At 41.5% G+C, this 25,763-nt stretch overlaps 1 protein-coding gene across 2 annotated transcripts; it reads left to right on the top strand.

Annotated features, from left to right (window-relative positions):
- The first annotated feature begins 1,771 nt into the window (after positions 1–1,771).
- Positions 1,772–20,229, top strand: LOC131894463 (coagulation factor XI). 2 transcript variants are annotated; one of them, XM_059244720.1, is made up of 13 exons: positions 8,573–8,622; positions 10,092–10,198; positions 11,044–11,203; positions 12,858–12,967; positions 13,336–13,495; positions 13,879–13,988; positions 14,087–14,246; positions 14,325–14,440; positions 16,152–16,320; positions 17,213–17,388; positions 18,693–18,788; positions 19,285–19,424; positions 20,059–20,229. In XM_059244720.1, exons 1-13 carry the CDS (start codon positions 8,588–8,590, stop codon positions 20,218–20,220), a joined length of 1,701 nt encoding a protein of 566 aa, XP_059100703.1. In that variant the 5' UTR covers positions 8,573–8,587; the 3' UTR covers positions 20,221–20,229. The 2 variants fall into 2 exon arrangements, with proteins under 2 accessions (XP_059100704.1, XP_059100703.1); XM_059244721.1 differs by lacking the exons at positions 12,858–12,967; positions 13,336–13,495; positions 13,879–13,988; ... (5 more) ...; positions 19,285–19,424; positions 20,059–20,229 and adding an exon at positions 1,772–1,826 and having other exon boundaries at positions 8,460–8,622; positions 11,044–11,207.
- The last annotated feature ends 5,534 nt before the right edge of the window (positions 20,230–25,763 follow it).

Raw genomic sequence — 25,763 nt, 5'->3', positions numbered from 1 at the left:
TTGGGAGGCTCCTGTGTGTACAAGGCCCTTCATCCTTCAGGGAACCTCTCTGCTTTATTATTGGTGGCGGTGTAGCAGCACATAGCACTTTGTAGCTCGGCATTTGAGTCTCAGCGAGCCCTAAAAGAAACCCTGTGAGAACTGTCTATTCCTGCAGATTTCTTTTCCATGGTCAGGATTCACAAATAGGTACTATATGCACTTTGGCCCTCAGAGCCAGTCCTATCTCCGTAGACGTCTGAAAAGTTGACATTATGAAACAGAAACTGGGAGTGCAAAAGCAGGACTCTCACTTGCGATCTGTGTGCTCAATCTCTGGCCCCCTAGCCTCCAGTCCCCAGTCTCCCGCTTTCAGGCCCCAGCATCCAGCCTCTAGCTCCCGAGATCACCTCTCTCCACTCTACTGCAAATGACCAAGTCCATCAGATTTGTTTTCTTTGTCTGCTTGGATTGCAGTAGTTGAGCTAGAATCAATGGTGCACAGCTGGTATTGGAAAGCTCGAGCATGTATACCTTGGGCAGGCAGGCAGGCACACTCTATCTAAGTTTGCCCAACTTTCTCTGGCCACCTCGGCGTGTGCTGCTGCTTTGAATACACAGTAGAAAGAGAGCAGGCAAATGTGGTGTGTCGAAAGAGCTCGAAACTCTCCGGAGGTGGGTTGCATTAGCAGGGACTGAAAGGATATTCTCGGACGCCAGACACACTGAGCATGGTGTGCACAGGATGTCACATGACGGAGGAAACCAGCACAAGTCACCATTTAGGGAACAGTGTCCTACGCAAGCTCATTTAGAGGGGAACAAGCCTCTGTCAAAGAAAGAAAACACCCGGACGGAGGACCGCAGCAAAGAGAGAGGAAGCGTCTGCAGGTATGGCTTTAAAAGTGGACTTTTCTCTCAACCACGTATGCCTAACGGTGTGTCCCGACTGCTTCAATGAGGGCTTAATTTTCTTCAGTACAGAAAGGTAGATTTTTAACATGCATCTGGTTTCACATTGTAGATATACTCAGTCACCCTCCACAGTCGACTTGAGGGCGGAGGCAGTGGAAGACTAGGAGTGTAGCCAATGAGAAGTGTTTTTCAAGAAAAAGATTAAAGAGCAATACAGGAACTGGATCTGAGGGCGTGTGTGTGTGTGTGTGTGTGTGTGTGTGTGTGTGTGTGTGTGTGAGAGAGAGAGAGAGAGAGAAAGAGAGAGAGAGAGAGAGAGAGAAAGAGAGAAAGAGCCTTTTCAGTATTTAGTAGGGCACATACATTTACAAGTGACCAAGACAATATATTAATGAATTTGAAGTAAGATTTTTTTAGAAATAGAAATTATAAGGAGGATAATCATTCATATATATATATATATATATATATATATATATATATATATATAAACCATTCACATATATAATCTTTCATATATAGTAATAATAAAATATAATAATTCATATATATATAGAGAGAGAGAGCTTAAAACTGAAGAAAAAGGATAAAAAAGATGGAAAGTTGGAGTAGGGAGGGGATCAGATGGCAGTGACTGGAGGATTTCTTAGGTGGGTGAGGTGGAGATTGAGAGAGGGCAGGGAGGATGAATGGTCAGTGTGGCTTCAGCAGAACTCTCACAGGATTGAACAGTACGCACCCTGCTCAAGGCTGTCCTAACATTACCGAGCGATCCTGTGAGCCGCTCCTCTTATTCTGTGTAAATTCTGGTGTCAGTAAACTAGCTACAAATGTACAATTTATGTTCTAAAAACAGTGACATTCTTCTCTTTGTAGGATGGTCTCATTACATCAGGTGGTATATTTTATCTTCTTTGCCTCAGTTTCTAGTGGTAAGTGTTGCTTTCTTTATTTTTTTCCCCAACATAAATTTTTTATTAATTATTTGGGAATTTCATGCAATGCACCTGATCACACTTACTTCCCCTTCCTGACAGATCCACCCTGCCACCCTTGCATCCCCCCCCCAAAAAAAAAAAACCACCAAGTCCAATTTGTATTGCCGATACACTCACTGGAGCATGGTCAAACTCCTAATGGCCAGCCCCTTAAAGAACGCTGAGTCCTTCCTCACATGTCCACCCCCCTGCCAGAAACCATCAGCTGTGAAGAGCTACATTTCAGCATCTTTATCACAGTTTTTTAAGGACTCTCCTCACTATTTAAATACGGCTTAGAAATAGTTAATTTCCTGACCTGTAGAGTAGGAAACAGTGTAATTCCATGAATTACTGTGGGATAATTCCGTGTGCTAACTCCAGGGAAGGAAGCAAAATCATTTATTTTCCAATCAAGGCTCCCACTTAAGGAGTCCAAAGAAAGAAAGATTTAAATACAAGATTACAAAGAGACTGTGCCTGTATCATCTGTGTTATAGTTATGTCTGTCTATAGACCTGTATTTATATCTACCTATATAACACATTGTAATGGTACCTAAGAGCAATATTAGAAAGCCAAAGACTTGAGTCACCTCACTGATTAATTTTCCATAAGGCATTCAATCCAGTAACACACACACACACACACACACACACACACACACACACACACACACATGGCAATTCTGGGCTGAAAATGTTATCAAAATATTAATGTACAGCTTACACATTTGATTAATTTAACTATTGAATTTGTTTATTAATTACTTAATATTCAGTAGAAATAATTAATATAACTATAAGTTACCCAATTAATATTGATCATAACAACTTAGCGTAAGTATATTTCCCCCATGTTTATTCTTTATTTAAAATGAAAATTTAAAAACTCTGTTTTAAAAGTAATTTATTTATGTTGCATTGAATCTCTGAGACTGTCACTGGCCTTTAACCATAGTAAATTCTTTTTGGTGTTGCACATGTAAAAGGTGGCAAATATAGGTATGGATTCAAAATAAAATAAACACTATGTAACATATTAAACTATACAGTTTATAATTTCATTTGGATTTGTGATAAGATTGCTATTCAGGTTATTCTTTCATTGTCATTGTTTGAAATTCCATTGTTAGTTTCTTGGTAAATTGTCAGTACTATTTTGATATATTCATTTCTTTGTTTGTTTTGTATGTTGAGACAGGGTTTCTCTGTATAGCCTTGGTTGTCCTGGAACTCACTCTGTAGACCAGGCTGGCCTTGAATTCAGAGATCCACCTGCCTCTGCCTCCTGAGTGCTGGGGTTAAAGGCGTGTGCTACCATCACCCAGCCTGTCTTGACATCCTAAACACTGAATTAAACAACTGTGTTGATATAGACACATGTTATTTATGTACATAAAAACACTAATAAATACTGGCCACTCTGAACACGTCCTTGCCTGGTCCTGCGTGGCTTGGTCCTGGAAACCTGACTAGAGTGACTAGGGAATGAAGAAAGGACAGACACACAGACACACTCACAACAAAGCTGGGACCAGGAGGGCTGTGTTCACTCTGATGGAGCAGCACCCACTATAGTACAACCACCTGGAACCTCAACACCTTTATTATGTACAGTACAAGGGATGTGTTAGCTAGTCTCGGTAGGAGGTCATCAAGAAGTCTTAGACTGCAGTCACCGTGATCTAGGGCTATTAGTGTTTGCAATACCACCAACACTGGCACTCACACCGGAGGAAGATTCTGTCATCCACCTGAGCCTCTCCTCATGGGAAGGCTTTAGCACTGTCATGGGTCTGAAGCATTGGGGTCCTTGACGTGACCACGCCCATGTCAAACAATACACATTCACTAAGGATTTCACCTGTCCTTTACATATTCATTCAAGGATTTCTCTGCTCTGTATAAGTCTCCATAAAATTTAAAGGGTAAAAATTATATAGAGCATGTCATTTAGTTATAAAAGTACTATGCTAAAAAATAGCAAAATGATAACTGAGAAATCCCAAATGTTGAGTTAAGTAGGTATATTCTAAAATTTCATTCAAAGAAGAGATTACAATAAAAATTTAATTATATCTGATATAATTAATATACAGCACATGAAACCTTGGGATGTAAGCAGATTGGGACTGAAATGACTGTAAAAATGTATGCACATACATTAGAATAGAGAAAGGGTAAAAAATCAATGACAATACATTCCAAGAAAGTAGAAGAAAACAATTCAAAGGAGCTAGAAGACTGGGGAGGAAACTAGCAGAAAAGAATTAAACAGAATGTAAATACAGATTAGAGAAAGTGCATCCATGCTCTGCACCCCATTTCAAAGTCTCAGCGACACCAAGTTCACAGGGACACTCTGAGAATTACAAGACTTTTTGTCTATGGATACATATGCAAATATAACTGACAAAATACTCTCCGTTGTAGTGTATCACACTTGAAAGCCCCGAACTGAGAAAGTGGGGGCTCTGAGCCCTCCAGGTGGGGCTATGTAGCAAGACTCTGTCCAAAAAATGGTTTCAAAATCGGCTGTACCCATTCAGTTCATAACACCCATGGCAGGTGGCTCACAGCCTCCTGTGACGCTAGTTTCCAGGAATATGACACCCTCTCCTGGCTTCTGTGGGCACCCACACAAACATGTGGCACAATACATACACAATGAAAAAGTTTTTAAAATTTTGTTTTAAAGAAAGAAAATTAAGAGACATTACATTGTCATAATGTAGCAAAGTTTGGTTAATTCAAAGAGTGAGAAGTTACTTTAATTTTTTAAAAAAAGCAATAGACACACTACATTTGTGGATGCAGACTCAAAAGAATACTCCAACAGAGGTTTGTTTTCCTGGGTTTATAAGACTGCTATGCAAAGGACCTGCAAGGTAGAAACATATGGGCATTTGAAGCACACTCATCCATACCATAGTACAACCTGAGTATTCATCAATGAACAAATGGTTAAACAAAATATAATATTACAGTGTGCACATGCCATGGAATATTATTCAACATTAAAGGAAGGAAATTCTAATACATACTACATGGCTGAACCTTCATGGCATTATACTAAATGAAATAAGTCATTGACAAATGAACATGAATGACCTACTTCTATAAGGTCCCCAGAGAAACTGGTTTCAGAGGGACAGGAGACAGAAGAGAAGTGACCAGGGGTTAATGCTAAGGGTCATTTAATGAGTACAGACTTTCAGTTGGAAAAGCTGAAGGACATCTAGAATGGTGGTGGCAATTTTGCATAATGGAAATATCCTTAACTCCACAGTATTATATCCTTGAAAAAAGCTAAAGTGGCCAATTTACGTCATACGTATTTTACCATAGAAAAACAAAACTAAAATCCTTTAGGACATCAATGCATGCAGCAAAATTTTATTTAATAAAAATTGATTTATTTAATATTTAGTATTTTTATTTTTTATTAAACTTTACTCATAACAAAAAGATGTTTAGCAAACTCGGAAGGGAACTCTTCCAATGACCAATGGTATCTTAAAACAAACAAACAAACAAACAAAAACTACAAAAGAAAAATTCCAACCAAACGTTTTCAGGAAATCTCATACATAATGGTGACTGAACTATTAAGCGCTTCCCTAAGGGACTGAGGGAAAGGCACGATATCCACAACTACAACTTGGCTATTTTGGACAGGAGACAATGAAGAGAGGTATGCAAGTGGCTTTGGTATGTTGACTTAGAGTCCTTCACGCATATTCTCAGGAGTGGTACAGCTCTACTTTTAACTTTCTGTGAAATCTCATTATAGATTTCTACTTTTCCCACAGCCTCACCAGCAAGGCAATTATTCACAACAAACACGTTAGGGAGTATTCTTAGGTGTCCATCCATAGACGAATGTATGAGGAAAATGGTGGACATATGAACACGAGGAAGGGAACACGGTGTTTATTTAGTTTTATTAATTCTTTGAGAATTTCACACATTGTATTTTGCTCATGTTCACTCCCATCTCCCCAAACTCTTCCCATACCCATGCCCCATTGCATACCCACCCAACTTTGTGTCCCCATTTTTTATTTGGTCACAATGAACAATGAACCCACCATGCCATTTGTATGACGGATGTGGATGCAGCTGGAGAGCATCATGTTAAGTGAAATAAGTCAGACGGAGAAAGATGTATGTCATGTTTTCTCAAATTTGTGGATTCTAGGCTTTATGCAGAAAGATAAAATTATGTCTATATGTCACGAAGGTTGAAGTGAGACTCTCTGACCCTGGAGTCTAGGGGAGTAGAGGAGAACAGAAGGAAGGAGAGAAGCGGGAGGGTATGGAGAATAATAGAGTCAGAGTACACGATAAACCTCTATGCAAATGACCCTGTGAAGTACACCACTAAGTGCAATGAATTTATGCCAATAAGTGTTTTGAAAGAATGTCTACTGTCACTTCCCTTAAACATTGTATGAGAGATCCCACTCACCGCAGTAGGCAAGGTAAAAGTAACTAAACGTCAGGAGAAAGATGGAGATTAATGGATTGTTCCCATAAAATACGATTATGTACATAGAAAATTCAAAGTAGTGAACACATCGATTATTTCAGGCAGATCATCAAGGAGTCTAAGTATAAATTCAATGTGCCTTCAGAAGTGGTGGCACGTGCTTGTAATCTCAGGACTTGGAGAGGTACGGGGTGCATTTGAGGTGTTATGCCACCCTCTTCCATTCAAACTCGTTCAATACACAGTGGACAACATTCACCAGTACTAGAAACTATATTGAGATTATGGAAATCAATATTATAAAATTAAATGATTCGAATAGTGGCTATTTCCTAAGTAAAACTGCACACTTATTAATTTTTTAAAAATCAACCCAACTTACCCAAAGTTGCTGTTCTGCATGATAATAACATTTTAAGGTGTCACAGTGGCTTTGTATAAAGACAGTGAATTTCTAGAGTTAGCCTAGAGTTAGCAGACACAGTGTGAGGTGGGAATAGGTCACTGGTTGGCTGGGAGCTGCCACAATGTGCTTTGGTGGGAGACAACACAGAACTTGGAAAAAGTCAAATCTCCAGCTAGCTCCTGGGATACTTGTCAATAATGGAGAAAGCCATGCTCCCTGCCAAACCTCTGTTGAATTTTGGAAGCAGATCTGTGGTGGAGATGTTCTTCCCCTCAAGGGTTCCTTCAGCAGCTACATGAGTGCTGTGGAGTCTATTCTCAGAATGATGTTCCTAAATGCACGGACTAAAAATACATAGGATTACTGAGGAGATTAATTATATTGAAATATGATCAGTTGAAATGGAAAATATTCAATAAAGAATTATGTGTGAGCAGGGTGGTCATGGCACATGCCTTTAATCCCAGCAGATTAGGTGGGAGGCAGAGCCAGTTGGATCTCTGTGTGTTCGAGCCTGGTCTACAGAGCTTCCAGGATAGGCTCCAAAGCGACACCGAGATACCCTGTCTCGAAAAAAGCGGAAAAAAAAAAAAAAAGAATTAGGTGTGGTTCTGAGTCACACGATATATGAAAAGATTTAGTGGTGAACTAAACAGAAGTGGCCAACAAACTGGTGAGGAGTCATAACAATATTAGGAGTCATAACGATATTTGCTGTCATCGTGACATTATATATCACAGTATAAATATCAATCTAGTTAAGTGCTTACTAATGTATGTAAGGTATATACTGCATTTCCTTAGGGGTCAGTGAAAAACCAGGGGAGATCTTGTGAGTTCGTTGACTACCTAAGTCCCATGAACCTCATATGACAGTTTTGTCTGCTCTGTGACTATGGCTCTCTCAAGACATTTGCTGACGGTTGTTACAACAGTACATATTTGAGTTAGGTTTTATTCTTCCTGAAGTATTTCCACAAGAGTTCGATATTTATTTCCAATGTTATAAAGAAAAAAAATGGATTAGAAGTATCTCTCCATGAGAATATATGACTTCATGAAGAACTGTAACCTTTTATTCAGTCACTAGGGAACAGTCCCAAAGGTCACATACCATACGGATTATTACGTATCTCTTTATAGCAACAGAGGACTTTTAAATTTTTATGCAGTTTGGCTTTTTGTAAGTAAAACTTACCTGAGTTTTTAACTAAATACAACTCAATGGTTTTTCCTGGACTCTATACTTCTTGTTGGTAAAGGAGTCCGTTTTTAGTGTTAACATGACATCATGTGAGAGGCCATCAGTCTTGGCTTTTAGTATGCTGCAGTGTTAAGACAATGAATGAAGAAAAACGTGGCAAGCCTTTGCTGACCTGAAGGGGTTTCCTGAGGATCATGTTTTGCTCACCAACAGCTGAGAAATCATTGAATTGCTCCTGCAGCCCTCCCAAGACAATCACTCACAAATGTGATTCACTGAGGCCAACAAATGTTGTCCGTGGTTTTATTTCCATCTGGGGCCATTCACTAAAGAAGCTAACCCAAGAGCCTTAGTTAATCTGATGTCAGAGTTCAGGCTTATTTTCTGGGAAGTAGGCATGCTACCATTGACATTATCAGATTATCTAACGAGGTAAGTGCCTACCCAAACCCACACTAATGTGTGCCCACATGTTTCATCACAGAATGTGTCACTAAGCTCTTCAAAGACACCTGCTTTCAAGGAGGTGACATAAGTACTGTCTTCACACCGAGTGCCAAGTACTGCCAACTGGTCTGCACCCACCACCCACGGTGTTTGCTCTTCACATTCATGGCTGAGTCAGCTTCGGATGATCCTACCAAATGGTAACTGTTCATGTTTCTCTGAAGAGGAATTCATTTTAGAGGCCAGTCACTTACCACTACTGATTACCTCCTTACACATTCCCTTCTGCCATTATATGAACTGTGATGTTACCAGCTGGAAACTGAATTTTTCTTCCATTAAAATATTAAATATTACAGAAAGAATGATGTCGAGGTACATTTGTGAGAAACTGTAATGCCTCTTGAGATCTCAATGTTAAGGTCATATTTTCTCTCCCATGTTTTTGTCTTATATTTGTTCTTTTTGTTGCTGTTAGCTAATGATAGTGGCTATTATCTAGAACTTTCTTCTAATTGTTCAATTAGGAAAAAAAGTTTATAAAAATACTGTGAAAATTGCAACAATAATCTCCTGCTCCCTCTAATACCTGCCAGGTTTGCTTTGCCTACCTGTACATATTCACAGCTAAACACTGAAAATGATTTTAAAATATCGTAGCCTTGCACCTCTAAATACTCCAACATGCCCTTCACCACAAAGAAAGTGTAAGAAATTTAACAAAATTACCCTACACCATTACATCCTTCAAGTGTTATTTATAGCAGCTAATTAAATTCTCATCAAATTTCACCAGTTTCCTATGGCTGTTTTGTCTCTCTACTCATACTTTTAAAATCTTAGACATACCATTCATTTCTGTCTTTATGCTAAACTTAAAATTTAGTATATAACCTTTTATGCAAAAGCTAAGTTGCTATTATCTTTGTTTGTTCTTGCTGGATTCATAGATATTTACATAATTCCATAAACATAAATTATTCTTCTGAAATCTAGAACAGAGATTGGCAAGCCTACTATTACGAGCAAGGCCAGGAATAAAACTTTAGGTTTTGTTTGACCAGACGCAAACAGAACATTCTGTATTACAACACCATTGGAAAATGTAATCATGTAGGGGCTAGAGGAATAGCTAAGTGGTTAAGATCACTGGCTGCTATTTAGAGGACCCGAGGTCTGTGCCCAGCACCCACTTCCAGAAGTTTGCAGTCATTTGTAACTCCAGCTCCAGGTGATCCACTGCCCTCTTCTGGCTTCCACATGCATGTCACACACACACACACACACACACACACACACACACACACACACACACAGAGAGAGAGAGAGAGAGAGAGAGAGAGAGAGAGAGAGAGAGAGAGAGAGAGTTTATAATGTAGCCTTGTAAAAGAAAACCATTTTCAGCTCATTGACTATACAAAACTGTTAGATTCTTAACAACATTTTTGCAATAGTTCAGAGTCCGTCCATTCCTGTCCATGTCCTGTTGGAGAGGAGGGTCACGTGTGTTCTTTTAAATGTTGAAATAAAAAGCAAAGCCAGACTCTTGTTAAGTAAACATTTGCTTTGGCATGACATTCAGTAGTTTGTTTCCTTCTCTTTGTCCTTAGGATCCATCTTTGGAAATATGAATTCCCAGTGAGTAATGCTATTTCTTTCAAAAGAACAGGTTTGCCTGCATCCTGAAGGACAGTGTCACAGAAACACTGCCAATGGTGAATATGTCAGGAGCAATTTCTGGATATTCCTTCAAGCAATGCCCTCATCAATTAAGTGGTAAGATTTCTTACCAAATAAATACTAGCCATTATGATTTATACATGTAATCGTTTCAGATCCAGTCTTGTGGCATGAAATAAAATAGTACCGTCTAGAATTAAGCTTCCTCACTAAAGAACGATCTTCTTATGTAGAGAGCATGGATATCTGCTTTCTTTTCTCCCATAAGCACACTCCCATTCATTAGTATTTCTTAACCTCGCAAAAGCACGTCAGTACCTCAGTTCTTACTTCTTACTGACCTCTTCCTTCTCAGCCTAAAATTGTACACAAAAGCCCTTATTGGGGGCTGGAGAGATGGCTCAGAGGTTAAGAGCACTGGCTGCTTTTCCAGAGGTCCTGAGTTCAATTCCCAGCAACCACATGGTGGCTCACAACCATCTGTAATGAGATCTGGTGCCCTCTTCCGGCCTGCAGTCATACATGCTGTATACATAATAAATAAATAAGTCTTTTTTAAAAAAAGCCCTTATTATAGATACCAATTCAAACCAAAAGAAAAATAAATGCCCAGACTGAAGTGGTACGTGTCTTAATAATGAAATGGGTGTTTTTCAATAAAGGAATGAGTGAATCTATCTGTCAGTGCAGTTCAGGCACATAGGTCAGAGAGACAAGATGCAAATGTACAAGCTTGGAGTTGTTCCAGTATAAGGACGTTGGCTTCCTTACAATACCTCATAGCGGGAGTAGGAATTATGCAGAGTGAAACAAAATTAACAACTTCCGCGGGAAAGTGGGTGAGAAATGAAGTCTGAGTCCAGAGCGCCAGTTGCTGGGGAGCCCTACGGCAACTCCACCTGGCTTTTGGCGGTGCTCGCATTTTCTGCCTTTATTTCCAGCTTGCAGCAAAGACGTGTATGTGGACCTAGACATGAAGGGCATGAACTATAACAGTTCTGTTGTGAAGGATGCTCGGGAATGCCAAGAGAGATGCACAAGTGACGCCCACTGCCACTTTTTCACATACGCAACAGGGCGTTTTCCCAGTGTGGCGCATCGGTGAGTGAGCCGGAGTCTGAGCTCCAGGATATAGGAGTGCCAGTGCAAGGAAAACCACTGGTTCATTAGTTATTTTCATCAACGTGAAGCCTAAATTTCCTTAACCCCCAAAAGACATTTGCATAGTAGCAATCCCTGTTTCGTCATGGAAAGCTCATTGAGTGTCTAATTAGCATGCATTTAATTCATAATCAAGATTTTGTGTTTCAGGGCTGGAAGGTGTTTCAATGTGTAAACACACTGGCTGTGCAAGAATGAAGACCTGAGTTGGTATCCCAGTGCCCATATAAAAGCCAAAAGTAGTTGTGCCTGCCTTTAACCCCAGTGCTTGGGGCCTGGGGATAGGGTGAGGGAGTAGAGACGGGATCATTGGGGCTCACTGGTCAGCTCCAGGTTTAATGAGAGAAGCTGTCTCCCATTAAAAATCCTCCTTTGGACTTCCTATTCACACTTGCATACCCATATAACACACACACACACACACACACACACACACACACACACACACACACGCGCGCGCGCACAATGGACAGTACATACAGTGCAGCCTCACAGATTCTGTTTCAATGACACTGTTATAAGGCAGACATACACTTACCCTCTATCCGAACTGACTTCAAAAGCACTACATTTTTGCATTGGTAGTTTTGAGGGAGCTGCAACTGGTTTGGTTGGCAGTACTCTTTCCAGTCTAACAAATATTGGAGTAGTCCTGACCTAAAGAATCGAAACTTCAAGTCTGTTTATCTATCCTGCTAACTGTACCGCTCTGTTCCTTCCCTAAGATGAAGCTCGTAGACAAAGTTTGAGACTGTTTCATGTGGGATTTTGAAATCTTCCGGGAAGATAACTATTACGTAATAATAGAAAAGTGATCTGGTCACTAACGACTAAATCTGCCTTGTTAGCTTTAAATGTTTACTAGAAAATTATACGATTTGTTCTTTTAAAATAAGTTTGTGTGCGTGTGGGTGTGGGTGCTGTGTGTATAGATGCAATATGTGCAGGTAACCGTAGAAGCCAGAAGAACTCTCTCTCCAGCTCCCAAGCTTCACTTTTAGATTTAGGAATCTTTGACATGACCCAGATTTGCACATTAAACTACATTTTTAATAGTTGGATTTTAACATTGACTATTCATATTCTGCTTTCCACAGTTTTGAAAAAGAAGTGAATAGGAAGTAAAACCTCAAAGATGTATTTAAAAGTCAGTAATAAAAAATGGATAATAGCCTTCTGTGGTTCTCTTTACTTCACTCAGAGGACAATTTTTATGTCTTCGGCTTAACAGAATGTGAACTGCGAGTCAGGAAAATGTTCCTAGGGTTTATAAAGAAGCGTACTTAGAGGGCTAAAGTTACAAAGAGCTGGAGAAATTACCCGTTTACACACTCCACTCCTCACACGGCATCGGCTCTCTCAGGTTGTCTGTTCACTGATGAGATAACATTGTTCCTGAGTCCACAGGGCCACCCTGTGGATAGAGGAGCTGCCAGGACTCAGCCAGCCAACTAACCCTGGAGGCGAACACTCCTCAGAGTAATTCCTTTATTATTATAGCCACTTCCTCCCTGCAGATGGTAATTTCTTATCCTCTTGTGCTATTATATATATACTTGGAAAGAATAATGTTTTCCATTTTTGTTTTATTTAGTAAAACTTGTCTTTTGAAGTACACTCAGCCGGGGACACCAACCAGAATAACAAAGCTCAGTCACGTGGTATCCGGATTTTCCCTGAAGTCCTGTGGACTTTCTAACTTGGGTAACTATTTGTTTTCTCAAGGAGGTATTTGCACCATGAAGCCTGGAGGAAGCTGAGGATGTGTGCCGTAGGTCAGACTTGGAAAACCGTTGATGTTCACTGATGAAGGAGACCCAATGACCCGTCACTGTCTTCATGTGACGTGGCTCATTATGTCCTAGAAAGGATTTCTTCTTAAATTTCAAATAATGATCAGTTATTTTTTTATAAATTTAATAATTTTATAAATAAAATTATACAAAAATTTTACAAATAAAAAAAACTTTGGGTGAACTTTCTTCTTTGAATATAATGATCAAATACTGTCTGGAATGTCTATGACGTTGCTGATGCCCTGACTGCCTAACACCGTTTCTTCTGTTGTACAGCTTGCATCAGGGACATTTTCCCTAACACGGTGCTTGCAGACCCCAACATTGACAGCGTGCTGGCCCCAGACGCCTTTGTCTGTCGGCGGATTTGTACCCATCACCCCAGTTGTCTGTTTTTTACATTCTTTTCCAAAGAATGGCCAAAAGAATCTCAAAGGTAAGAAGCTGCCACTAAGGGTGACTTGTCCTCTTTTAAAGGCAGCCAATGAAGATGTACTGCACAATCCAGATAGGACATATCTAAGCAGCAGGCAAATGCCGGACTCTTTGAGATAGGTGGGACCTGTTGAAAGGAACATCAGGAGGGAAGACTCTGGGAACACTGACCACAGGGCAAGTTCCAAGGCGCTTTGAAAAGTTCTCGGTGACATACAGTTTAATGGCACGTTGTGACTTGATGTTTCAAGAGGAGTGATAGGGACGTGGTCGCTATTAAATGCCAATGTGAGCTGACTTTACTTTCCATATGTGCTGTAGCAGTGTTCTGTCTCTTTGATATGTTCTGCATGATTTATTTATACATCCCCTTTCGTACCTTAGAAATCTTTGCCTCCTTAAGACATCTGAAAGTGGATTACCAAGCTCACGCATTGCAAAGAGCAACGCCCTTTCTGGCTTCAGTCTCCAGCATTGCAGGCATAGCACCCCAGGTAAACAGTGAAGGACTTCCTTCTCCAGCTCAACAGCCCCGAGATAGACGAATGTGAAGGCTGCATGGTTCAAATCTGGCATGTGCTTTGTTGTCTAGTATTCTGTCATCCGTCCTTTTACAATGACACCGATTTCTTGGGAGAAGAATTGGACATTGTTGATGTGAAAGGCCACGAAACCTGCCAGAAAATGTGTACCAACGCCGTCCGCTGCCAGTTCTTTACCTATTCCCCGTCTCGAGGGTCTTGCAATGAAGGGATGTAAGACAGGAGTCAAGGTGGATGTGTTTGGAGCATCTCTTTGTAGAATGTGCTATGCTTATACTGTTTTGTTTTCAACCATAGGGGCAGATGTTACTTAAAACTTTCTTCGAATGGATCTCCAACTAGGATACTTCATGGGAGGGGCGGCATCTCTGGATACACATTGAGGTTGTGCAAAATGGATAATGGTGAGTACTTGAAACACAGCAACTGAAGGAAAGCATTTAAGTGAAGGTATCATCGACACAAAACTGGCGAGCAACAACCACAGAGGGGTGGAAACAGTGACAAAAGCCTATAATCCCAGCACTCAGGAGGCTGAGGCAGGAGAATTAGAGGTTTGAGGCCAGGTTGGGTTAAATGGCAAGATCGTGTATCAAAAATGACAACAATCATAGACACAGAACAGAGATAATTTGTGAGTTAACATATTTAGAGATTTTCCTTTATTCCAGCTTCTTTTGCCCAACCTTCCTATGCTTTAAGCATATGAACCAATTCTTCATTCAATTATACATGAATTGATAAATTGAGTATGTGTTATATCTCTATCTATATCTATCTATCTATCATCTATCTATCTATCTAAGTATCTATATCTATATCTATCTATCTATCTATCTATCTATCTATCTATCTATCTATCTATATATTTCAAAAAGCATTTCCTAAAGAGACAGACCCAGAGGGCTGATTTTTGCTTTCAACACCAGAAGAATTTTGTTTTATTTTAATTTTCAGTGATTAAACTATTAACCAGTGCATTAATTAAGTTATTCATTTGCCTTCCCACTTGATCTTTCAGTGAAACATGAATAATGATTATATATATATATATCATAATGTCCAATGTTATGATGTCCTGTTAATTGTGATGTACCTGAGATCTAGGAAACGAAATGTAACACTAATCACTCCTCGTGACAGTTTTGGAAGTACAAACTCTTTTATGTCAAATCTTTTACTAGGCTAGAAGGTGACTCCATCCTCAACTTCCAGGGACCTGATTTATAGCACATTTGGATGTCTTGTCCCAGCAGTTCTAACATCCTAACCAGAAAACATGCCTTCCTAGAGTCAGAGACTTGATGGCGATCTCTAGGTGACCCACGCCTCTTAAGAAAGTCAATTAAGGTGTAGTTCATCCATTCTCCGTTTTCCTCACGATAAATTTACCCAATAAAAAGGAACATTCAAAACAAGTGTTGTCTTAATTCTACTTCTTAGTGGCAGATGGGACTATTAGAAAATACTGTTAAGTGATGTGGGCATGCTTTAAAAACTGAGTTCCAGAACTGACACCTTGATAAATTGAAGGTTCCGTTTCTCACCCCTTTCTGCCTTCATTATGTTCTTCTCTGTTGAATTTATAGACTCTGGCCTGTGGAGGTGACAGAACAGATCAGTGGCAGATTGATAGCTAGAGGAGAAAATATGGAGGAAAATAAAACTGCGTTTCCTCTCAGTCTGCCTTCTGATGTGTAAACTAGATAAGTAGGTTGCACAGTACAGTATTAGACTACACAATACCCTCCTGTAAAGGACACATCTAACTGAGGTGTTTGTCATATTTACACTGTTGCTGGTCTCTAGTGTAATTTGACTTTCTAAAGACACCCAGCAATGCCACTAAAAGAAGTGTTTTCTAATCTCAAACACAATGTTGAGCATTTCCAGCATTCTGTTTAAACTAATGGAACAGACATCATGATGTAACTATTACTAAAGGTCTTCATTGAGTTACTGATAATGTACCCTAGTTACTGCTAGCTCACTAACCTTCTAAAGGTTACCTTCTTGCTTATAGGCTGAAAGGTTTCCTAGAGATTTCTCAAGTAACAGAAGGACCCATGACAATGACGCCATAGGCAAGTACTCACTATGCACTTTCTGTTATAGTGTGCACAACCAAAATTAAGCCCAGGATTGTTGGAGGAACCGCATCTGTTCACGGTGAGTGGCCATGGCAGGTGACCCTACACATCACCTCGCCTGTCCAGGGACACCTGTGTGGAGGCTCCATCATTGGAAACCAGTGGATACTGACAGCTGCTCATTGCTTCTCTGGGTTAGTACTACTGCTCTTCTCCTTGGGCTTCATGTGTAGGTGAGATCTGGGCTACCGTAATAGTAGATAAACACTTTGAAATTATAGACGATCCCATGTGCTAAATGAATTCTCTCTGTGTGGGGAGAGCCAACTACAGGGAAGAGTTAACCACTCCTCATCTGGCAGCCTTAGAGCAGGTGCTGGAACATGCCTTTCTGCCTTTACATCCGAATGCAAACGATTTCCAAAGGCTTTCAGTCATTGATTTCCTGCTGCAGAGGGCCAGCATGAAGTTCCCAATTTCCTGCTCTTGGGGCCATGTTTCCCTTCTTCTCTCTTTCTCTGCCCCCAAACACATAGAGCTCAGTACACACCATCAAACTGGATCCCTTACTTTCATGGTTTTCAGTATTGACCGAATGTAAATGTTTCACCTGGGGAAGTAGGTAACCCAAGGCAATTTGGTTAAGCACAATTCCCCTTTGCTGCTTTCAATGTCCTCTTAGTTGTTTTCAGACAGAGGTTTACACGTTTATTTGTTTTTGTTGATTTTTTTTTGCATAATACATGCACATACTCATAACGCTACAGTTGAGGTCAATAATCCCATTTATGAGCTCATATGAGAAAGTTCATGTGATTTTCTTCTGTCAGTGACAAGGTGGAGACTAAAACCCAGCTCTTCCTGAGCTTGTCGATGTGCTGGAGAATATGTTCAATATAAAGCAAAGTCTATCCAGTGCTTTCTTTGTAGGGGAAATATGTGACTAAATTTTTTTTTAGAATAAAATCACTTTTTTTCCTCCTAAAGGTGGGAATGATTACCAAGTACAAAACATTGAAACACAAATGTCTGGGAATTGTCTAGTGATAGATCTTTTTTTTTTTCACTCTGTGGTTTGTTCTGTAGGGCAGAGACATCTAAAAACCTGCGTGTCTATGGCGACATTGTAAATCAATCAGAAATAAATGAAGATACTACTTTCTTCAGGGTTCAAGAAATAATAATCCATGATCAATATAAGATGGCAGAAAGTGGGTATGATATAGCCCTGTTGAAACTGGAATCAGCCATGAATTATACAGGTATATAGAATTTTAGGTGGGAAGTAGTCTATAAAGGTGACCTAGATAACGTGCTCAGCCTTGGAGGAAGCAGTCCCATCTGCCAGGCCCTTACAACAGCAAGACAAGGAAAGGTCTGGAAAGATGGCGTCACTCTGTTGGGACTGAAGGTCTTGCCTGAGAACCCTAGCTCACACTCTGAGATGCAGGTGAAGAGACTTGCCTTCGGGATTCTTCAGGTTCATAGAATGACATCATTTTATAAAATACAGAAATAATAAGAATAATGTAGTCTGACAGTTTGCTTTAGGGACAAAAGACTTGAGAATAGCACTAAGGAAACATCACAGAACATGAAACCTGGTTAAAATGAAAGTTTGTGTAAAGAGGCATGTCTTATCCTTCTCTCGTCCCTTCCACTTGGGATGTTTATTTATTTATTATTTACTTATTTATTTATTTGTTTTTGTTTTTTCAAGGCAGGGTTTCTCTGTGTAGTTTTGGAGCTGGATCTTGCTTTGTAGACCAGGCTGGCCTCGAATTCACAGAGATCCGCTTGCCTCTGCCTCCCAAGTGCTGGGATTAAAGGCGTGCAGCTGTTTGTATTATTAATTTATTTGTATATATTTTATGTGCATTGTTGTTTTGCCTGCATGTATGTCTGGGTGAGGGTGTCAGGTCCTCTGGAATTGGAGTTACACAGTTGTGAGCTGCCATGTGGGTGCTGGGAAATTGAACCCAGGTCCCCTGAATGGGCAATCAGTGCTCTTAACCACTGAGCCATCTCTCTAGCCCTGACTTGGGATGTTTTATATACAACACTGAACACAAGACATGAAAATACTTGAGAAAAAGATAACACGGATATAATAAATAGAGAAAGCACGAATAAAGTCAAGTGAAATGACAATCTTTTCTGGGGAAAACAGTTGGTTTTGCTTCTGTGTTAGAAAGCTCTTCATCACTGACAAAATTCCTGACGTAACTACCTGGTAGGGAAGAAAAGTAATCTGGGCTGTGGGATGTCAGAGGCTTCCGCCTGGGGCTGGGGGACCTTACTGGAGCCATTGCTGGGGAATGTGCAGAGGAGCAAAGTGTGTACCTCATGGATGCTGGAAAGCAGAAAGACCGAAGGGAAGGGGCTGGGGTCCTAATATGAGGGGCACACCCTCAATGACCTAATGTCTTTCCAGAAGCCCCACCTTCCCCATCTCCAACAGTGACAGAAAGTGGGGTGAAGTCTTTGAAATGTGGGCCTTTGGGGAGACACTTCAGATCCAAACCATAGTGGCTTCTGATAACGAAAGTATGATTTCCGCAACTAGATTCTCAGCGGCCGATATGCCTACCTTCTAAAGGAGACAGGAACGTACTGTACACAGAGTGCTGGGTGACCGGATGGGGGTACACCAGATCACGAGGTAACAGCGGATTCATCTATCTCTGCTCTATCTTGAAATCGAAGAGCAGAGCTGAACCAAAACCTTTCTTTTCTCTCTAGTCACATGGCCAAAATGTGATTAAAGTAACACTGGTCAATTGCAGGAAGAGTAATAAAAAGACCAATATATCTGATGAAAAATATTAAATATGATTAACCCTCTCGAAAGACTATTTTAACTGAAGACTTTTAGTATGAGGCCTAACACTCCATATAAAAGTTCTAGTTTGATTTCTAATTATTTTGTCTGAAAAGAAATTCTACTTTGTGTCATAATTAATTTTAAACTTAATAACATTAATAAAATTATATACACAATAGTGGAAATAATGTCTTTATACTCTGTAATTATAAAAATTAATTAAGCTTAGTCATTTTTTCCTTCAATATTTTTGTGTAAAATTTTGACTTTTAAGTATAACTGTATGCACACACTTAATATTATTCCACTAAAACACTAATATGATCTTTTTCAGGCAAAATACAAAATTCTCTCCAGAAAGCTAAGGTACCATTGGTGTCAAATGAAGAATGTCAGACAAGATACACAAAGCATAAAATAACCAACAAGATGATCTGTGCAGGATATAAAGAAGGGGGGAAGGATGCATGCAAGGTAGGAGGGTTTCGACCAATCAGCTCCATCAGATTGGAGGGAGAACTTAATGCATTTTTAAAAACGCTTCATTCTACCATGGAGCACTGTCCTAGTTTGCCCTCTGTTGCTGTGAGGAGACACTGGCCAAACACCACTTAGGGAAGGAAAGGGTTTATGGCTTACAGCGACAGTCCACCACAGAGGACAGTCAAGGTAGGAATCGGAGGCAGGAACCTCGAGTCCAGAACCACAGCAGCGACCCGAGGGATGACCTTTACTGGTTTACTTCTGGGCTCATGTTCAGCGACTTTTCTTTTGTGAAAAAAAAATTTATCAATTAGCAATAAGAAAGCACCCCACAGACGTGCCCACATGCCAGTCTGATGGTGGCAGCCCCTCAGCTGGAGTTCCTTCTTCTTGGGTGTGTGAGCTTGACAACTCAGATTAGCCGTGATCACAAGCTACAAGGACATGTGGTGGGTTTTAGGTAAACTAAAACCTAAAATAGAAAAGCTGGATGAAGGTAAGCAATGGGATGTTTAGATCCTTGTGAAAGGACCAGAATTTCAGGTAAAGTTGCAGTGAACAGTACTTGATACAAGGATGCATCTGAAGCGATCCACGCATGTTTCCTTTTCTCCCCCTTTCGCAGGGAGATTCTGGAGGGCCGCTGTCCTGTAAACACAATGGGGTCTGGCACTTGGTGGGCATCACCAGCTGGGGTGAAGGCTGTGGTCAAAAGGAAAGGCCAGGTGTCTACACCAACGTGGCCAAGTATGTGGACTGGATCTTGGAGAAAACTCAAACGGCATGAAAGAGTTCACTAGGTATCATATGGTGGCCCTGGAAGATTATTCCACAGGAGAAGCCTTGACGCCACTGATGAACACACTGGAATGCTGCATCCTCCCCTGTAACAAACTGAAGGAGCTCGATGAATGTAAGAAAATACAGAAAGAAAACTTATTTTCGGAACTCCTGATCTGTGAGAATCATAGCTTGTTTTCCACATCCACATTCATCTACTCAATGAAACCGATGCAACAAGGGGATTTTTTTAAGATAAAAAATATAGCAGATATACCAAGAAAGTATCAAGCAGTGGTGCCATTTGCCTTTTAGTCTCTGTGACAAACACCCGAAGCAGTTCATGGGAAGAAAACTTCTCTTGCCCGTCTTTCCAGAGGTTTCAGCCTCTGCTCTGGTTGACTGGCTCCATGGTTTTAGCCCGAGGTGAGGCGGAACAATGTGGCGACAAGAGCCTGTGGAGGAGGAGTTGCTTGTCTCATGGTAGCTGGAAAGCAAATGGAACCAGGAAAGTACTGGGGATGAGACTGGTCCTTTAAAGACATACTGTCAATCACCTGCTTCTTCCAGTGACATCCCACTCCCTAAAATTCCCTTTCCTTCGCAGATAGTGCTACCGGCTGGAGACAGCTCACATTTGAACCCTCACAGGCACCACGAGATCAGGTAGAAATGCCAAGGGAACCATATAAAGAGTTGTTAAATTCAAAACAAAAATCAGAAGAAATGCAGACAAGAGCACACAGTGTCCATTTATAGGAACCTATTCTTCCCTGCCTACGTGAATAAAGGAAGCCTGGCAGAGTTCAATGATGGGTTTTGAGAGAAAGAAACAAACAAAAAACCTTGTCTGTCAGATTTGTGTGTGTGTGTGTGTGTGTGTGTGTGTGTGTGTGTCTGTGTGTTCATGTATGTGCAGGTGTGTGGCGGGAGGGAGACAAGGATCATTCTTTGCGTTGTTCCTTATGAGCCAATCACTGTTTTTTCAAGGCAGAGTATCTTACTGGAATTTGGTGCTTGCTAAACTAGCTATCAAGCAAATCCAGGATCCTTTCTGTCTCTACCTCCCAAAATTGGAATTAAGAACATGGGCCATAGTGAGTATAACATACACACACACACACACACACACACACACACACACTCACACACACGCCATAAAGTGCATGTGGAGGTTAACTGACAGCCTTTGACAATCTTCATGAGTCAGTCCTCTCCTTCCACCCATGTGAGATCCAGAGATGGGCATTGGGTGTTCAGACTTGGTGGCAAATGTCTGTACCTATTTCGCCACGTGACAAACCAGCTGTCCAGGTTGCCTGTGGATCCTGGGCATCAAACTCCAGTCCTCAAGTATCCCCAGCCAGCGTTTTTACTGAGTGAGCTCTCCACTGGCCTTTTCAGTTTTCTCTATGTATTTCCTCAAATTGGTTTGGACAAGTGCAATTGAAGGTGTGAATGGAGACTCCATAATTTCCAGGGGGCTGTGTTTAGGAGGAGCAATTTACCAGGCCGTGGCACCTTGAAGGTACATCTTAATATACTCACCTCGGAAAGTATCTCTGCATAACCTATACTCTCATTTGCAGTGTTTAGGTAAAGAACAGATTGATGGAGACAAGGTAGGCAAGCCAGAGCCTCCCTAAGTCCTGCCAGTGAGTGTGACTCTGCAAAGAGCTGAGTCATGAGTGTGTCCAACAGAAAAGAATGTTGAAAACATCCGTACTACAGGGGAAGATATTTTAGAAGGAAACATGGCTGTGGTGGAGTCTTCAGCATCCTCAAACAGCTCCCTGTATGGCAAACACCTGGTTTTTGTCCTGGCATGTATTTGAACTGTGTCCACATCATTTTCAGTCAGTGTCAATCACTTACACGCTGTCCAAAATGAAAAACATATATTGAGCACAATTATGTGAGGGTATCTTGTTGAGCTTTGGGAATTTAGGAACCAGTCAATGAATTATCCCTCACTTCAAGAAGTTCAGGGTCTGTTTAGTACGAGTCAAAGAAAACAGTTGCACAAAGTCTGTACTCTCAAACTGAAATCAGCAGGATGCAAAGGGCCCTAAGAGATGACAAAGAAGAGTTAGCATAAGGTGAGAGAGTGGGACGAAGGGAAATGGTTCCGAGCAGGACAAAGCGAAGACAACAAGCCCCCAAAGACAACAAAACAAGGATTGCAAAGCCATCAACGTTAACGAATCCAAAATGCTTGTAGAGTAAAACAGAACAGTGCTCGAACACTGTCCCAACTTCACAATCACCAAGCACGTGCTAGTATCCGTTACTACCTATTCATTTTGTATTTCACGTGGAACAATGCTAGAATGCAATTGCAAAGGAGAGGAGGTATTTCTGTCTTCTCTGAGAAGTATTTAAGGAAAGTGTACGTTTTAATTTTTTTTTTAGTGTTTAGCTATGTGCAGTATCTTAATTCTGAATATTTAATAACTGCCCGTGATTCATACATAAAAATGCTCTGGGCTATAGAATATATAATAAGAAGATTCACTTCTCCACACTGAAAGACTGCACATCTATGGAGTATCCTACACTTTCTCACTTAACCTTCTCTCCTGGAGCTAGCTCTGATTGCCATTGACAAGCTTCTTCAGTCTGTTCCAGAACATGGATTCCACCGCGGTACTTTTATGCCTTGATCTGCAGAATGTTTGAAAACCATGTATTGCTTCTTGTCTCGTCCCGGAGACATATCGCTCAACAACCTCATGGAGGGAAGATTTATTTCTGCTCATGGATTCTGAGTCCAGTCTACAGTTCCTTGGCCCCAACACTGCGGCCTGGTGGACGTTCCAACCAGATGGCGGGACAGGAAGAAGGCACCTGCTTCCTCCAGGTGGTTCCCACCTCCTAAAATCCCCAGAACATCCCACCATGAAGCCATCAGCAGAGGAGCAGCCTTTCCATTAGCGAGCCTTCTTGAGAGATGGGGAGGAGGGGAGGGGCACTTCATCAAGCTGATTGGACTGGTGTATTTGTAAAATATTTTAACGGTTTGTTATTTGACCACTAGATGGCGCCTTTATACTTCTCTGTCGGCCCTCAAAATCCAAGGGTGAGAACAGAAAACAACCTGTGTGGTATCAGGAGCGATTAAATCAAACTGCTTCCATTCCGAGATACCGGACTTTTCAAATGCAATCGTTGCAAATATCTAGCCCCTAGCGAGCAGTTTCTCCTTTATGTAGTATTTTCCAGAATCCCCAGCTCTGGCTTCCACTTCCCTTTACAAAGTAGCCAGGGCCAGTGCCCACACCAGTCACTGTGCACCAGGCTGCCTTCCGTAGATACCCCTAGGACAGCAGAGGATGGTCCATCAACCTGTCCCTGTTGTCACTTGCCATCCTGCTTCTGCCCAGGCTCCGTACCAGTCTTGCCTGCTGCCTTCTTAAATCTCTCTTCACGTCGGCATCTTCCACATCCAAGCTGCAGAATTCTACCCACCCCTGATTAAAGTATCGCTCAAATTATGTCGTACTTGTTGGAAACAGGCTGACTAAGGACTCCAGAAGAAGGAAGTGCACTCAGTATGGCTTAGTTGAGTACCCTGCCAAGGGCGACCGTTACAGGTTTGGCCTCCAGTGTGGCTGGATGAGGAGGCTCTGGGGTCTTTTGAGAGGTCAGGCATTAATGGGAGGTCTATAGAGGCTTGCCCCTCATGGCCATTGTGGAATCCCAGTCTCTGGAGTTTCTCCACGTCTTAGCTAGAGGCTTTGCTCTTTGCTGACACACTCCAACCATGACATCCCACCAGCCCTTATCCCCATCAAATTAGCACATGCAGGCACTTAGCCTTTGAACATCCCAACTGAGGGCTAAATAAAGCTCTCTTCTTATTAAGTGGTCTGTCTCTTGTATTTTGTATAATAACACAAATCTGATGAGCACACCCCAAAACACACACATACATAAACACACACACACACACACACACACACACACAAATGCTCACATGCACATTTACATCTATATACACACACACATGCATACATACACACACTATATGCACACATACATACACACACACCACATACATACAATACATATACACAGATACACACAGACACAGAGCACATACATATACACACACACAGCACGTGCACACACCACACAGCAATATGCACCTACATACACCCAGCACATTCATATTCCACAATAGTTTACAGATTCAGTCACTCCAACACTCCATGGGTCAGATTTCTTTGTAGATGTTTTCCATGACTCCCCCTGGCCCAACCTGACTTAGTCACACACCCACCATGAGCCCATAGGAGCTACTTTCTGTAAGGTTAGAGATTTGGGTATTTTGTGACATCGGCACAGAAAGCCACCTAGAACTGTTGACCTGTGTTCAGAATGAACTGGTTCATCTCACATGAAAGAGAGAAAGCCTGAGATAGGGAAAGCTCTGACATGTGGACGGTGTTTCTAAGTGAATCATCTGGTTCGAGTGTTGGAAAAAGAAAATTGGGAAATCGATAACAAGAAACGTTTGGGGACAGGGATTCCCCAGGAAGAGCAGAGTGAAGTCTTCAGAGCTTATGCCCACCAGAGGGCACAGTGACTCTGTGAATAAAACTCTTAGTCCGGGCTCCAGCCTGAAGAAGAAGTTGAAAACCAGTTGGAAACTCACTCCCTGCTCCATCTCATTTACACTCTCTTCTGCAGGGAGCCCTGGGGTTGCCAACCTCAGTGGGAACACCCTATAACAAAGCTATAACTCAGCGTTTCCTCAGCCCCTGTTCTGAGTGTGGAGATCAAGCTGTGTGGAGTCCCCTGACAAGATGCAGAGAACATCTGTGTGTCTGGCTCCCAGGCCCGTTTAGAAATGAATGCCATCTTACTCCGCCTGCAGGGGGCAAGCAGATTCAGAAGGGCCTGCCCAGCTGCAGAGAGGCAAGGCGGTGATCCGCACAGACAGAAGGTCTTTCTAACCCACCCCTTCAGAGAGATGCAGATCTTCCCTGGCTGGAGACAGCTGCTCGTCTGTCCAGATGTGAGCCCAGCAGTCGTCAGTGGGATCCAGCTGGCTTTACCTTCTAGTATAAAACCCCTTGCTCCTTTGTCTCGACACACTGGGATTCACTGTTTGTTGTGGCTGAAATAGGATTTCCTCGATGATCCTAAGCCATCAAGTGGAGTGAGAGAGCTTTCCTAAGACAGGGGCGTTTCACTGGTTTCCTGTGCGCTGCGGGTGTAGCAGGCTTGCTTTGTTTTTCTCTTGTTAACCTGTACCTTGTGAGCAGAACTCTGTCCTGGCAAAGAATGATGATCCCTGAAGACAGACGGTTGCCTTTTCTCCTGCTCGCTGCCCAGCCCTCGGTTCTCGGTGTCCTGTTGCATGCCTGGAACAAGACGTGTGCTGAGAGGAGATGCCTTGTTCTGACAGAAAGACCTGCAGACACAGTGGGGGTCTGGGGACTCTAGCCATGGATCTTACAGCCTTTTACAGATTGCTTATGTTCTCTCATGGATGCCCTGGTTTCCAGTGGTCACCCTCCATCTTAGTCCTACACTTCTGTGGCT

Source organism: Peromyscus eremicus, chromosome 17 (assembly GCF_949786415.1).
Source record: "Peromyscus eremicus chromosome 17, PerEre_H2_v1, whole genome shotgun sequence".
Lineage (NCBI taxonomy): Eukaryota > Metazoa > Chordata > Mammalia > Rodentia > Cricetidae > Peromyscus > Peromyscus eremicus.
The sequence above is the reverse complement of the archived record's forward strand: the minus strand, read 5'-3'. Positions and strand labels throughout refer to the sequence as shown.